The following is a 16,147-nucleotide window of genomic DNA, read 5'->3' on the forward strand; positions in this document are numbered from 1 at the left end:
CTAGATTACCTCTTTCGAAAGAGGTAATCTAGTAACGCTGGAGATCACAGACGCCACAGGCAAGTCCAGTCGCTGCACTTTTCTTCGGGTTTTCACTTTCTCGCACTCATGATTGCTGCAAATAGAACTGTACCAACGTCCATCGTACAAAGATACTGGGACGATACTACGTATGCTCGAATAACTAGGAGTAGCTGGGAACATTGGCCCTTTACTGGCTGGATCTGGCCACAATGGAAATGTTTACCTGTCAATACGTGCCGTTGCGTTAGCGGCGGGTAGCTTTGGTTTTAACGTGGTTTTAACCGAACGACACGATAGCATTGTCGTGACATCGTTGACAATATACCATGTTCGTCTACGTGGAGTACGAACGTTCCCTCAAGACCGTCGTAATTGAACACACGCGTGTTCGCTGCTCTCCTACAGAGTGTTTTGGTCCGGCGGACACGAATGACTTCAATCGGGCTAGGACCTACTACGTTCGATCGTGCCATGAGGACAGGCTCTACGAAGCAATCAAAATCATCCACATGACCGGTAAGCCGACGGGCATACATTCTGGCGTAGATTCCTCTCTTATAATCGGTTAAGCGAACTGCAACCATAGAGCTAAAGCATTTGGCGACTCTACCGCAGCGGTACCGGTAGCAGTTGGAAGGGCAGACCGCTCGTAGAGGCTCAGCTGGACGGCTGGTATCCGATCGCGGGTGTTTTGAAAGAACGGTGTGACAGAGCCAGTGTATGCATACACAAGCTGAACGAGAGGGCGGTCGTAGCCGTAAAATGCTACGTTACGTGTGACACAGAGGTCAGCCTTGTTTACAAACAGTTCTTCGTCCGAGCCGTCGGCGTTGGCAGCAGGTCGTCATGTGGTGTGCCGGCATTCGGAAGCACTATTTCCCGGATGTGATGGTGATAATCCTCAGTACAAATGGCACATACCCACCGTGGGGGATCGGCCAAGAATTGGGCGGTTTGGAGAAAATGGATGTAAAAAAAAATAAGATAAACAGAAAGAAAAAAGGGAGATGAATTCTGCTCGGTGTTCTAATTAATTATTATAATTGACTATTTTAGGAACGCAGTCGATTCGAATCAATGATAAAGTTTTGCATTGCAGTGCAAACATTCTGGTGGCTATACCCCAATGTGGAAGCTCCAAACGAAAGCAAGATGGGAGCGTTCATGCTGAGGCCAAGTTTGTTTAAATGGTCCTCAAGCACCCTTTTCCTTACTGAGCAGAGAGATAATTTATTTGAAGGAAGGCAGAGAGGTCGGCCTGAGCTAGCATGCTCTAGCCTGCTACCCTGCACAGGGGGAGGGGTGAACGGGGACATAAAGGCTGGATGAGGGGTGATGATGACATAGAAGAAGCATGTACAACGGTAAAGGCAAGTTCAGCATCCTCATGGCTATCAACAGAGTCCAAAAAAGCCATTCTAACGTGTCATCTACCTTCCAGAGCATGGACGGAGTCACGAATACAATTGAAAGTTCACAAAAGCTCGCCGCGAAGGAGCTTGTGTATGGGCTTCTCCTGCGTGAGCACCACAGGTGCCAAGCAAGGTAATTAGATTATGTAAAGAGCAGCGATCAGCTGCTCCAGTACGGCGAGGACATGCACGGCAGAATTGTCGGCAAGCAAGGAGAAAGTGATCAATAGTTTCTGGTTCGCCACACTGTATACACAAAGGAGATGCCGCCAAACCAGCCCTGTGTGTATAGAAATTTAGTGTTGGGATGCGGCAATGTATCCTCGTTAGTGTAATCTCTAATTTTCGTGTTGGGCAGAATTTACAATTCCAAGGGAATAGGAGATGGTGGTAGTCAGAATGCAAAGCCATACTAGAATTATATATCTCATTCATCATTGTTAATCTCCTAAACCTAGCGGCAGTGATATAGGCGGTTGGGGGAACGGAAGGTACTAAAGGACCACCCAGGGAAGCCTTTGCTAATGAATCTGCACACTCATTCAAAAGCAAACCTTTGTGCCCTGGCACCTAAATTAAGCGAAGCAAACGCAAATGAGACGGAGCTAAAAGATATAACTCTTGCAAAATTTTTGAGTCACTACGCGTTGTAAGTGATGAACATAGACAGAGTGAGTCGATGATAATAGCAACTGATGAATGAGAGGGGTTCAACTTCTGCAGTGCTAAAACCACAGCTAAGAATTCTGCTGTGCAGATAGGAGTAAAATCTGGAAGTCTAATCAAATAGGACCAATCTAGCGAATGAGAAAAAATTCCTACACCTGCCTTTACGCTGTTCTGTCATGCATCTATAGCTATTATAGCATTGGTCTGAATATGACACAAGTGATCATCCAGCATGGCATTGAGAATTCGTGAAGATCAAAGTTTTGCATTATTTGGGTAGATGTTACCAAAAATTATTTCTAGAGAGACGGTAGTAGACTTTGCAGGAGTTATCTTATAGAGCTTAACATTCAATGGCTCGAGTATTGCCTGCGCAAAAACCACCTGTGGCTTGTGAAAACGGGGCCAGTGGACATTAAAAAATAAAGTGGGCTGACTTATAAACACTGTCTGGTGTCTTCTGAAAGGTGATTCGTGCAGTCGCAGAAAGGTTTGGACTGTTAGTAGTCTAAATCTAGCCATTAACGATGGCACTCGCGCTTCCAGGATGTACTGCACGAGGTGTTGCCAGAGCATGGGGCGGAGGTGTTCGGGTGCAATGGTTCGTTTCACCCACGAGTGGGGGAGGGGTTAGCGCAGGAGGGAGGGATGCCCAACAGTACGGAGCGCTACTCTGGGTGGCCATCCAGCAGAATCAGCTTTGCCCTACAGTCAACTGATCAGCCGCCTGGCAATATAAGGTACATCATCTACTCATAGTTACCGGCAGAGCTTACTCTCTATGATCATGCATCTATGATCATGCATGCTTGCTCTCTACATGATCATGCATAGTTTGTGTGTGGGCTATCACAACCAGTATGATGATTGATCACAACCGTTGATGATGATTTATGCTTGCGTTGTGGTGTACATTAAAGAACCCCAGGTGGTCAAAATTAATCCGGAGCCCTCCACTCCGGCGTGCCTCATAATCAGAACTGGTTTTGGCACTTAAAAGCCCAGAAAGAAGATTTATTGGCATCCCGTTTGAAATGGAGCGGTGAAAAATAGTCTCCTGGCGTGCTTGATTTAATCAGGTATGCTATACATGTTTTTTTATCTAGCATTTTTGTATACATTTCATTAGTCTTTTTTTTCCTCGATATTTACCTTGTGCCTCTACCTACGACTAAGGTATCAAATCAGGTCGTATCAATCTCTTCCCTGCTGTTTTTCCACCAATTCTCTAAACATCTCTTGCTTATCTCTACTGTTGACCGGTTGATGCTTCCGTCCACTTTAAACCCAAGCGCTTCTGGAAGGTGTATGTTACCTGCTGTTCTGACTGAGTGAATCCCTTCGCATTCCATTAGGATGTGCTGAGTGGTCTCCGGATCTTTGCTGCAGCATACACATGTCTCATCTAGTTCCGAATATTTGCTTTGGTATGTCTTGGGCCTTAGGCAACTGGCTCGAGACTCATATAGCAAGGCACTGCCCTTTGTGTTATCATACAGATTTTCCCTTCTGTACAGACGGCTACAGGCATCGTGCTAGTGTGGCCAAAAGCGACATGAGGGTTTCTCTTTTTTCTATTGAAATTGCAATCATTCCTTGGGTGTGTTCAGTTGCATCCCCCTTTCTTCATACAAGTAAATTGCTTGACAAGTAAATTGTCAAGTAAATTTCTTCAGACAAGTAAATTGCTTGTCTTTCAAATTATTTACCCGCCTTTGTGGACACTTCATTGTGTGTGTGCACGTTTCTCCTTCTCATTTCTCAGTCCCCTTCCCCAGTGCAGTGTAGCCCACTGGCCAGGTTAACCTCCATGCCTTTCTCTTATCGGTTCTGTCTCTGTCTAGTGTGTCAGTAACTTTCCTTGTGCTATGCAGAAACACTGGAGGAAATGGCCACATTCAGGACAACCAGGCCCCGGAGGCTTGTGGAGGCCGAACCAAATGACTCTGAAATGGTAATTGCCACATAGTAATGTGTGACTAATGTGAAGATAGCGCAAGCATGCAAAGCAAGGAAGGTGCAGACTGTCTGACATGGAGTGAATTGCTTATACTATTCCCTTTCAGATTTGACAAACATCGGTGCAGGAGCTTTTGTAAGTAGTGCGCTTATAGAAATGTGTCAATCCACCCACCGTTAGTAGCTTAGTTGCTGTGGCATTGCACCACTGAGTGCAAGGTCATGGGTTCATTGCCCGACTGGGGTGAGCATATTTCATTGGAGACTAAATAAAAAAAAAATGCTCGTGTTCTTACATTTGGGTGGACTAATTAATTAGTCAAGTGGTCAAGATTATCCCAGAAACCTCCACTGCAGTCTCTCACAACTTTCTGCATATTTTTGGGACGATAAACCCCACAACATAACTTTTATAATAATTCTTATAGACCTTTTCATCGGGCAAGGAAGAAAGGGCGCGCGGCGATCCTTTCCTCCTTTCTGGCTTGTGCCAGCCAGTGCGGCGCGGCTTGAATGTGTTGCCGGTCGCGCGCTGCGGAACGATTCGGAAGTGTTTTAGCTAATTCTGAGTGCAATTTACGGGATGTCAGTTCTTCTGAGGTCGTCGAACAACCACTGTGTAGCCTTTAGGTGCAGCAGTAGCTACAGTATCTGGAAATTTCTCTTGGATTTGCAAAAATGCGACGCGCATCATCAGCCGCGATGTGGGTATGTGTTGTGAACTATGTTGGATGTATCGGTTTTCACTCGACAAAGAGTTGTAAAACATTTGCATCAGCCACCGGAATCGTTCTCACGCATTTTAAGTCTAGTAGACTTCAAATCACTATGTCTACGTTAGCCTCCTGCAAGAGGCCGAAGGCTTTGCTCAACACAGTGAGCACTGCAGTTGGCAAGCCAACATGATACACACAATTGCTTCGTGCTTAGATCGGCATTGCCTTTTTTGCCCTGTAAGGCACAATATACAAAGGGGATCGCATAAAGAGAATCCAACAGCTATTTGTAAGTACACAATTTTCGTAACGTGGGTGAATGCGTTGTAAATGACTGAACTTACGAGACTGAAAAAAAAAAAAAAGTTCATATGTCCTCCTTTTGTGGCAAAATAAAACGGAACACAGGATAACGACGCAATAAGACTTCGCATGGTCGTGCCGTATGCTTGGACCACTTGGACCATACGCTATATAGAACAAACAGATCTATAACACAGCATTTAGTACTGCCTCGGGCGCTCGCACAGTCTGCAGCTGGTCATTCGACCACTCGAAAAGTATGATTCACACTGTACGGTGTGCGGTTATTATTAACCAAACTATTTTATTTGTAGGCAGAAACCTTGCCTAGCAAACAAGGCAGTCGCCCAGTGTATCTACACATAAAAACTTAAACGCTTGCCAAAGTAAACAGCACGACTTATTATCCAGCAGAACTGTACCCACGCTGTTAAGATATTCAAATGTTTCGTAACAACTCGTTGCAGCAAAACCAGAGCTTATAATTACAGTGCTGAGAATGCTGCAGTAAGGCAACATTCGTGAAACGAATTTTCAGAAATACCTAACTGATATCCGTGGCTGATTGTAAGCTCAAACAAACGCGCACACCTCGCGCTGGGTGCTCCGTCCGCGCTAACTACAGCAGTTAATCCAGCCGCTTAATTACTTCAGACTTAACTTCTTTCACTACGCCTCACAGGACCATTCTCCACGTAGAAGACACCATTTCATGCTAAATAGACCGCGCGAGTGCGAGAAAATCTACCAGAAACTGTTGCCGAGCATATACCACAGCATACAACACGGGCGTTCGCCCAAGCCAGCATGCCAACTGCCCATAGATGGCGCCACTGCCTACGCAATGGTGGCGCACATGAAAAAACGGTCTATAGTTGTCTGTCAAGATATATTCGGTCAGTGTACTCAACCATTGTTACAGACAAAACACCATTCGTAAGATGCACTTTCAAAATTTATGGTGTATCATGTAATTTGATGTAGCATAGCGCGTCATACTTTAATGTCCCAAAAAATGACATAAAATTGTGTTGAAGCTGTCACAGAAATAAACCTAGTACTTACCACGGAATGTGCGGAATGACAGATTTCTGCTGTGAGGGGCGGCGAGGGCCGGCTGCTGGCCGAAACGTAATTAAGCTCGCAACCATTAATAACGCACTTTATTAGAAGGCATGGCGCCTCCAAGAACGCGACTAGACGCGACGAAAGTCAACGCGCGCACCCCACACTCGCGCACACTTCTCACACTAGGCTTGGCCGGCTTGGCTTCCGGGCTGGCTGTGTGCTGAGGCTGGTAAGTGGCGCAGACCGCATACACTGCTACCAGCAGCCACAGGGCAACACTTGCACTCGTGACCAAAACATTTATTGTGACATATATTGGAAGCACAAGGGTGCACAAATAAATGGCATTTGACATAACCTCATTTCTACAAGTTGTAGCTCTTACCGGGTTCTTACCTTCCTAAAGTGAAGCACTCCGTGGTGTCCTATTTTCGCACCTTGACTTATTTGATGTTGAGAACAGTCCACTAGGCCGTACTCATGTCGTGGCCCACCGCATCAACACTGGAGACGCCAGCCCCCTTCACAAGCACTCTGAGCACTAAGTCATCCAAAAGGAGGTTGAGAAAATGCTTGATAAAGTGTGATAGAGCCTTTCTCTAGGCCCTTGGGCATCCCCTGTAGGGCTTGTGATATAGAAGGACAACAGCTGGCGGTTTTGCGACGATTATCACCATCTCAATCGGATAACGAAGAAGGATGTGTATCCTCTCCCATGAATTGATGATGCGCTCGACTGCCTCCATGGTGCCAAATATTTCTCGTCGCTAGATCTACGCTCGGGATACTGGCAAATTGCGGTCGATGACCGCGAGAAGACCGCATTCCTCACACCAATTTAAGGTTATGCCTTTTTGGTTGTGTAATGCTCCTGCAACTTTTGAACGCATGATGGACACTCTTCTACGCAGTCTGAAATGGTCGACCTGTCTTTGTTATCTGGACGACATCATCGTTTTCTCGCCCAGATTTGACAGCCACCTACCTCGTCTGTCGGCCATTCTCGACATATTGCTACACGCGTGTGGTATTTGATTGTTTGACCGAGGCGCGCGGGCGCCATCACTCGAGAAAAGAAGAGGAAGAACGAGCTGGGGCTCGCGCTGTGAACCTAACCGGTCAGCGCTATTTCGCCGGGCTGGCCTTCAGCTCAATTCATCTAAGTGTACCTTTGGGCGCCGCCAGATCAAATTAGTTGGACACCTAGTCGACGCTACTGGCGTACAACCGGACCCTGACAAGGTCCGGGTCGTCCGCGAGTTCCTGGTTCTACGGTCCACGCAAGAAGTACGCAGCTTTCTTGGGCTCTGCTCCTACTTTCGCCGCTTTGTTCTCAACTTCGCGGACATTCCTCGACCCCTCATGGACCTACTCAAAAAGGATGCGGCCTTTTCTTGGGGTGCCGACCAAGCGACTTCCTTTGCGTCGTTGATTTCTGCCCTCACTTCACCACCTGTGCTGGCTCATTTTGACCCGGCTGCTAGAACAGAACTTCGCACCGACGCAAGCGGCCATGGCATTGGTGCTATCCTCACCCAAACACAGAACGGAGTCAACCGTGTGATAGCGTATGCTAGTCGTCTTCTGTCACAGTCGGAAAAGAATTACACCATTACTAAGCGGGAGCGCCTAGCTCTCGTCTGGGCTGTCGCGAAATTCTGTCCGTACCTATATGGACGGCCGTGCGTGGTCATAACAGACCATCATGCGCTCTGCTGGCTCTCAACACTTAAAGACCCCACAGGGAGGCTCGGCCGTGGGGCATTACGATTACAGGAGTACACATTCTCGGTAGTGTACAAATCTGGCAAGTTACACAATGATGCCGACTGCCTCTCCAGCCATCCCGTTGAACCACCCGACTCCACTGAAACAAACCCCAACACCTATGTCTTGGGGATAACAGACTTCATCCATGTGGCCGACGAACAATGTAGAGATCCATCGTTGCTCTCTCTTATTGACCGTCTGCAACCTGGCACCCTCGATCCTTCCCTCAACATGTTCTTACGTCAGGATAACATTCTTTACCACCGTAACATGCACCCCGACGGCGCAGAACTCCTGCTCGTTGTCCCGCATCATCTGCGCGGCGATGTCCTCGTCCAGTTTCATGATGCCTCCACTTCCGGGCACTTGGGAGGTGTCTCAAGAACTTATGATCGTATGCGACATTTTTTCTGGAAGGGCTTTTATTGGTCCTTTCGCCACTACGTAATGTCTTGTGACCTGTGTCAGCATCGCAAGAAACCTGCGACTCAACCTGCTGGTCTACTTCAGCCAATTGACGTTCCAACCGAGCCGTTTTATCGAGTGGGCCTGGACTTGCTTGGTCCCTTTCCTATTTCCACGAAAGGCAACAAATGGATTGCAGTCGCTACGGATTATACCACTCGAAATGCAACTACTCGAGCGTTGCCAACCAGCTGCGCCACCGACGTAGCCAACTTCCTACTGTACGTCATCCTTCAACATGGTGCTCCACGTCACCTACTCACAGATCGCGGTCCCTGCTTCTTGTCTCGTGTGGTTGGCGATCTACTTCGATCATGTGCTACTCATCACAACTTCACGACCTCAGATCACCCTTAAACCAATCGACTCACCGAACGCCTAAACCGTACACTGACCGACATGCTTTTCATGTATGATTCCGATGACCACCACGATTAGGACATTGCCCTTCCGTTCATCACATTTGCATACAACTCATCGCGTCATGACACTGCGGGCTACTCACCCTTCTATCTTCTCTTTCGACGCCATCCCTTACTACCCTTTGACACCTTGCTCCCTTCTGATCCAGCCTCCACGTCCACGACTTCCTATGCGCAAGATGTCATCACCCGTGCGCTTGTCGCGCGCACAGTAGCCCGCGCTCGGCTCTCGTCATCGCGGACCGCACAAAAGGCTATTTACGATCGTCGACACCGGGATACTGATTTTCCACCGGGCTCTCTCGTCCTTCTCTGGCTCCCATCTCGTCGTGTCGGCCTCTGTGAAAAGTTAATGTTGCGGTACGTCGGGCCCTACCGCGTGCTGCGCCAGGTGACTCCTGTCACCTATGATATATCTCCCATGGCATCCACCTCATCGACTGCCACATCGAATTTGACCACAACAAGCACCGGGACGGTGCTTTATCGGCTGGAGATAATATCATCGAGCAATGGCAAAGACAAAGATGTAGTGGGGCTGGGTCAGAGGCTCTCCTGTCAGACTGAAACCTGCTGGAACCTGTGCGCTCTGTGCAGTCTTGACTAGACAAGCGCTAGCCGTTTACTGTTAATTAAATACTCTCCTTAACAGTATGAAATAGTTATTGCATATAAACCGTCGCACATCAAAAACATTTCATTTGATTCTTTCTTTACATTAAACCTATGTCAAAATCTTCACAGGTGTATGTGAATCCAAGCAACTCGTATTTAAAATCAGAGCTGTAAAAGGGAGTTTTAACACCATTCGCAGGTCCTAGCGGTCTGTTCTGCCACTGCCCGAAATCTACACAAGACTTTGCAAACTTACTATAAATCTGTTGTCATATTCCCTCACTATATGCAAGCCTTTTCAATTGCTTCACTGCATCTAAGCTTAGTACAGTCGAATCTCATTAATTCGAACACGTTTAATTCGAACTGCCGGTTATTCGAACTGAAGCTGTGGTCCCGTTATAGTTATGTGTATTTCAATAAGCGAAAACGCTCGGTAATTTGAACAGCAAAAGCATTTGCGATGGTTAATTCGAACATACCGTGGACCGACAATGCTCTCAGCAGCTCACCAAATAACGTGGTGGCGCCTCCGACCGGCATTGCTCCAACACTGCCATAGAGCAAAAGCTTAAGAGAGACCCCTTAATGCAGCGGCGAGGCCCAGTCCGGCCAACGAAAAAACTTCAGGGAGCGGGTTAAGCTGGCGCCGGGCCGGCTGTACCGGCGGCGGCACCCACGCCGGCAAACGCTCGCTTCCCGATAACGACAGAAAACTAAACTTCAGGGAGCGGGCTAATCTGCGCCGGCATGGTGGCAGGTGTGCACGGAGACAGTCGAATGGGAGGAAGCTGAGAGAGAGGGCGAGGGGAGCCACCGAAGCCGCGGAGTTGCCGAGGTAAAATCCGCTTCCCCGCCGCCGTCCTTCCTCACCTTCGACGGTCTCCGCCCGGCGCCGACCGCTCCCTGCAGTTTCGTTTGCTGCCATTATCGGGAACTGAGTATAGGCCGGCGTGGGTGGCTGCGCGCCGCAATATGACTCACACCATTCGTGCATCGTGCTATGGTGCTCAAATACTTCAAAAATATGTCCTTTCTTTAATTCGAACTTCTTTAATTCTAACATATTTCCTAGGCCCCTTCGAGTTCGAATTATCGAGATTCGACTGTACTTCCATGCTTTCCATTATATCCAAAACGTGCTCGTGTATGCTGCACTGACATCACCGATGCCAGCATCCTGCTGCACATTCCAGCCGTTTTGTAGGGCTGCATTGCTGGCCATTCTTAGCAATCGCGTATCACCAACGCCCGGCGTCTGAGTGCATTCTCGCTGATGTCCTGGTTGTACAGCTTCCGCAGCGCTCTGGCGCAGGCTGTGTTAGCTGCTCTCTGGGCTGACGTTTGATACTGATGATTTGGACTTTGCCGCTGCTGCACGAGAATAGTTGTGGAATTCCCCTTAACGGATTTGTGGTAAAACAACTGCACTGTGAACTGCATGGAGCAAGGGTTCTACAAGCACAGCACAGCATTGCCTGCTAGGTATGAAACAGAGTTATGAGGAACAATTCATATAGATCCGAGCAACTTTTAGTCCCTATTCATCATATGTGGCAAGCTGCAGGCACACAGCACTGAACTTCTTTCTCCTCGCTGCTGGTTTAGACTTTCTTGTGTAGCGGGACGTGTGCAAGGGGTGGTGTGGGAGGGCATACCTCACAAGCACTTTTGCTAAGTCGACCAGTACTGTGCCACAGTTCTAAAAGGTTTTGTTCCAAGGGTTCTTATTTTAAATGTCTTCTGTCGCAGTAGCCACGATTCTTTCTACTAGTAAGAGTGTGCTTGATTTGATAGTGGAATCACATACATCACACTGTTTGCTCGCTGCTATTGGCTGGATGGCGAAATAATTGCAGCAATTTTGAACCCCACAGCAGTTGTCTTGGAGGACCAGTTTGTGTTATTCCTAAAGGAAATGAATATAGTTGAGCATTGGCAGAATTTTCGAAGAAATCTAGCAGAGCTACTAGGAAATTTCGAAGCTATTTTTGATGGATGATACAGAGTGGAACAGATGACCAAGAACAAGCAGGTGACAACAATGTGAAGGGAACCAAACGATGACATGTGCAGGCACTCGTCTTGTGGTCGCTTTCATTTTGCACTGACTGTCAAGAATTTTGGAGAGCTCGAAATGCACCTTACCCATTTCCTTTGTCCTGTCACAGTGTTGCCCTTGAGAGCTGCAGTACGTATTAATGGGATGGTAAAGAGAAAATTAAGTGGAGTTGTATTAATAAATTTACAGGGGTACGCGATTAGTTATTGTTGAGACCCAATTGAATACGAATCGGATAGTGCCAGAAGCGAATCAAATCGAATAGTTTTCGAATAATTAACAGCCATTGTCACACCTAATATAAAATGATCTTCACATCCTAGTGTTCATTCAATTAGCAAGTTTCTATCATTACATAGGACGTTTTAAAGCATTGTTTATGGCATGGGTTCTCAAAGTGGGTTCCGCGGAACCTACGGGTTCCGCAGGCCCCTGCTCGGGGTTCCGCGAGCCACTGATAAATTTTCCCTGGTCCCGCTCTCGACAAGTGTCTAAAACGGCGAACATGAGGTGCGCTTGATCCAAAGAACCTCCATTACTCATGCCCGAGTTATGGTGCCCGAGTGTCAAAAAGCACATCACAGTGTGAACAGCAACGCGCAAACTGCGCAATAAATACGCAAGCAGCTTGTAGCCACCCAACCTCTGAGAACGGGCAGCGCGCCTAAGCTTGAATCTCGGAGGCCGTAACTTACCACCATGCGCCTTTCTCCTATTTGTAGATAGGGTAGGTATGGTATGGTAAAACTTTATTATTGTCCGTCGGAACGTGCGTCAGCACGTAGCGGGCCGCTCCCACGTCGGCACAGAAAGGCCGAGCCTCTCTGCTGCGTCGCGGGCCCGATGGACAGCCCATAGCTGTGCTTCAAGATCGGGGCTGCTTAGGGCAGCCTCCCATAGGGTAGGTGCCGAGGAAAAATTAAAAAAAAAAAAAACGCGGAGTACCGCAAATGCGCGCCGCAGAAGAGCAAGAACGGCGTAGCGTCCAACCCAAACGAAGCGGCGCAGTCCGCATCGCCGTGGTCCTCAGCCAACGCCTCAGCTTGCACCGTGGTCCGCAGCGGCAATCGTACGCGGCACGTGACTGACAGCAACGCCGAAGCGCTTCGTGCCTAATTGTGCCTTTAAAGCCTCTATTCTTGCGTGTATCGCCACGCGTAACACCGCGTTCGCGGCTAGTCGCGTGCCTCCGTAAGTGCATAGTCGCTATCTCTGATCGCGTCGATAACCACCGCAGTTTCGTCCGCAGCGGTTGCGGCAAATAGTTTCATTTTTACTCGATGCGCGCGTCAGCTGCGTGCCTTCACAACTGCGTAGTCGCCTCCAATGGCAGCGTCGATAGCGACCGCAGTTTCGTCCGCACTTCTTGCAGCGAAAGGTAGCTTCGTTGCGGCAAGCAGTAGTTTCGCTTTTACTCAGTGCAAAGCTGTCGAAGATAAAAAGCACCGGCTACATCGCGATGGACGGACAATTTGTTGGCGAGCAGCTGAGTGGCGAAAAAATAATCGGGATGGGCGCCCGTTGGTGCAAAGCGCGTCTCAGATGAAAACGCGCGCTGCGAAGGATGTCGCGAGGCCTTCGCCGCTGCTAGCGCTAATCAGTCATGAGATGAAGAGAATTTCAGCTTCCGCAATTGTCTTGTGCTAAATAGAAACAAGATTTGACGATTCATTGGGTAAATAAAAGCGTGTTGACGTAGTGCAGCATTTGTTTGTTTTCTTGATACCCTCGATAATTCGGTTAAATCGGGGGGGGGGGGGTTCCCTGGCACTTTATGGAGCTTAGCAGGGTTCCCTGGGATGAACGTACCTGAGAACCCCTGGTTTATGGAGTATTAGGAGCAAACAAGTAGTTTCTTCTCGTGCACGGGACTCGTAGAGTGTGAATGATCGCTGTATAGCCTGTAAAGTATGGCTACCTAAGCGACGTAGCCTGTTCCACTATGCAAGTTCTCATGCTTGATGTCTGCCGTAGGTCATTTTAGTTGTGCACAAATATAGAGAAGAGTGAGTGTTCACAGCACCCCTTCAGAACAAAGTCTGTAATTTATTTCAATAATGCCTCAAGTAATAAAATGTGCTATAACCGCGAGACGGATAATTTACCCTAATAATTTTATGTTTAATTGGGTGCAATTGACGTCTTGAAATATTAAAGAAAAATTCAAGGAATGTTTGCACTTGCGAATAGTGACTATTCGATTCGTTATTCGAAAGTTTCGAGTATTTGCATGCCCTATAAATGGACACTTCTACAATGTTGAAAAGCCACCACGAGAAGAGGCTGGATAAGCGGGAAAGGACATGAAAAGGTAAAGATGGGTGGTGCTGGCCACCTTGAAGTTTCTGCATCAGCTCTCCGTGGTGTAGTTGATTGTGATGGCAACTGTTTAGGCCTAGTTGGAAAAGATGGACTACATTGTTATTGAAACTCTGCGAGAAATTTAACTTAAACATATTTTAGGAACCCCAACGGCCCAAATACAAGAAAATATTACATTGAAATCCTCAATGCGACACTCATGTACCAGCACTAGGGTTACGGCAGAATATTGACGAAATTGAAATTTCCTTCATTTTCTCATGTAGTAATCAACCTCTAACCGTGCAATTAATGAGAATACACTATTTAAGAAACCCTCTGTGGCAACTTAGTGGCTATAGTGTTGTGCTGCCAAGCATGAGGTCGCAGGATCAAATCCCAGCCGCGCAGTGGCTGCATTTCAATGCTGACAAAATGCAACAACGTCCGTGTCCTGTTCATTGGGGGCAGTTAAAGATCATCTGGTGGTCAAAATTAATCTGGAATCCGCCACTACAGCGTGCCTTATAATCAAATCTTGGTTTTGGCACGTAAAACCTCAGAATTCATTCAGACTTTTCAACAATACTCTGCCAGTCTAAATTGGTTTAGTGTTTCTCTTTAGTGTCCCTGGCCAACTGCAGTGAAATTTCACTCTGGCTAATTTTATTGTAGATGAGTTGTGCACTCTGGCTAATATTATTTGTAGATGAGTTGTGTATACTAGTGAAGCAACCTTGCAAAGCTCCCGGGATGCTAAATGTAGAGTTATTTTACTAGCAGCGTGTAAATGCCACTAAGGAGAGGATGCATGTACCTGGTAGTTAGCAGACATGTAATGCAAGTCCCAGCACACCGCCTCCGAGGTTTATTAGTGCACCACGGGCAGGGCTGCAGGTGTCACTCAATCTCATGCAGAGGAACTTTGCGTTCTCGGTCACGCGTCTCTTCGAGCGAGTAGTGTGACATTTCTCTCTCTTTTTTTTTAATCAGCTTTGGTACAAAAAATGTCTATTTTTGCTAACTTCTGGCGATGCATGCACTCATATTTCAAATGCAAAAATTTGCATGGAGGCTTCTTTTGTGTACAATATATGAAACTAGGCTTTCTGTGCAGTCCAAAATTTCGTTGTTGGCCATTGTTGCTTTGTTCGAAGTGAATCGCTCTGCTTGACAGACATTCTTGTCGAACTTCAGATCGCTTGGGCGCCAGCGTGCAGAGACGGAGAGCACCTTCAGGAACACCAGAGGCAGCAGCGTATTGACGACGCCCTGCTCGAGTACGGACTGGGGCCCCTGCCTCGGAGTGCTCACGCAGAGTTGCAGCGGAAGCTGCAGGCAGTGACGGAAGAAGTGGACGGACTCAAACGACAAAGCCGGTGCACTTGTGCAGCCAGAAGTGAGGACGTCGTGTCCAAAAGTGCTTACACTCAACTGAAAAGGAAATACGAGGCACTGCTAGAAGAGGTCGAACAGCTGGAGAAGCGTAACGCGGATCTCCAGAAACGCCAGAGGCTCAGAATTTCCCACTCTGGTGAGTATTAGTTGGGCATAACTGCCACCAATTTTTACAACTTTATTATCAAAGGCCCAACCCTCAGAGCCTGTTTACGATGGTTGTATAGGCGTTAATGATTTTACAATTTTTTATTTACGTCCAGTTTAGGCTGAAACTACTGTAGGTTGAAAGGATGGAAATAACATCACCGTCCGATTGTTAAAGCCGTATTTTTAAGACCCGATCAGTTATTTGGTCGTATACCCATAGCACTTTCCAGAACCCTCCCCACATGCCATCTGCTCCCCAGAATCAGTGGAATAAGGCAGCGAAAATTTTGGCCACCATTACACAATTTTTTTTTGTGGATAAACTTCGAGAATATTCAGGAAGCAACTTACCATTTGTGCCGTAGGTCATTTTAGTTGTGCACAAATATGGAGAAGAGTGAGTGTTCACAGCACCCCTTCAGAACAAAGTTTGCGAATTATTTCAATAATGCCTCAAGTAATAAAACAATTTCAAACCAACATTTAGTAATTTGAGGCTTCAACTATTGTATTTTTCAGTCTTTAATGTTGCCAGGCGTGCTTTCGAATGTGCGAAAATCTGTATGGAAGTTGCATGTCCTTCTTTGTTAAGATCACAGTGATTCCACTCCTGCGCCAAAGTGCGCCAAATGGGATTTAGCGTGCCATCTTGATGCAATCGATGAAAATTGCGCCCAACTGCGCCAAACAGTCTAGGATTTGATGGCGTCTATCGCCGACAGTTTCACAACTGGAGAATTAAAAGATGCAACGTGATGATAGGGCGAGCCTTAGTTGCAACCTTAGTTGTGAACAGAAGACGAAACAGCGCTA

General features: G+C 47.2%; 1 protein-coding gene across 2 annotated transcripts in view; it reads left to right on the forward strand.

Annotated features, from left to right (window-relative positions):
• Window positions 1-249: 249 nt before the first annotated feature.
• The window catches only part of LOC119459212 (BEN domain-containing protein 5), a 56,424-nt gene continuing 40,526 nt past the window's right edge, over window positions 250-16,147 (forward strand). The window contains exons 1-3 of one of the 2 annotated variants that reach the window (XM_049671263.1): window positions 250-540; window positions 3,980-4,059; window positions 14,984-15,320. In XM_049671263.1, the coding sequence (XP_049527220.1) occupies window positions 351-540; window positions 3,980-4,059; window positions 14,984-15,320 (607 nt within the window). In that variant the 5' untranslated portion in view covers window positions 250-350. Of the gene's footprint in view, window positions 541-1,784; window positions 2,846-3,979; window positions 4,060-14,983; window positions 15,321-16,147 lie in introns of those variants that run through there. The other variant, XM_049671264.1, reaches the window with a different exon arrangement.

This window comes from Dermacentor silvarum, chromosome 7, assembly GCF_013339745.2.
Source record: "Dermacentor silvarum isolate Dsil-2018 chromosome 7, BIME_Dsil_1.4, whole genome shotgun sequence".
In the NCBI taxonomy this organism is placed as follows: Eukaryota; Metazoa; Arthropoda; class Arachnida; order Ixodida; family Ixodidae; genus Dermacentor; species Dermacentor silvarum.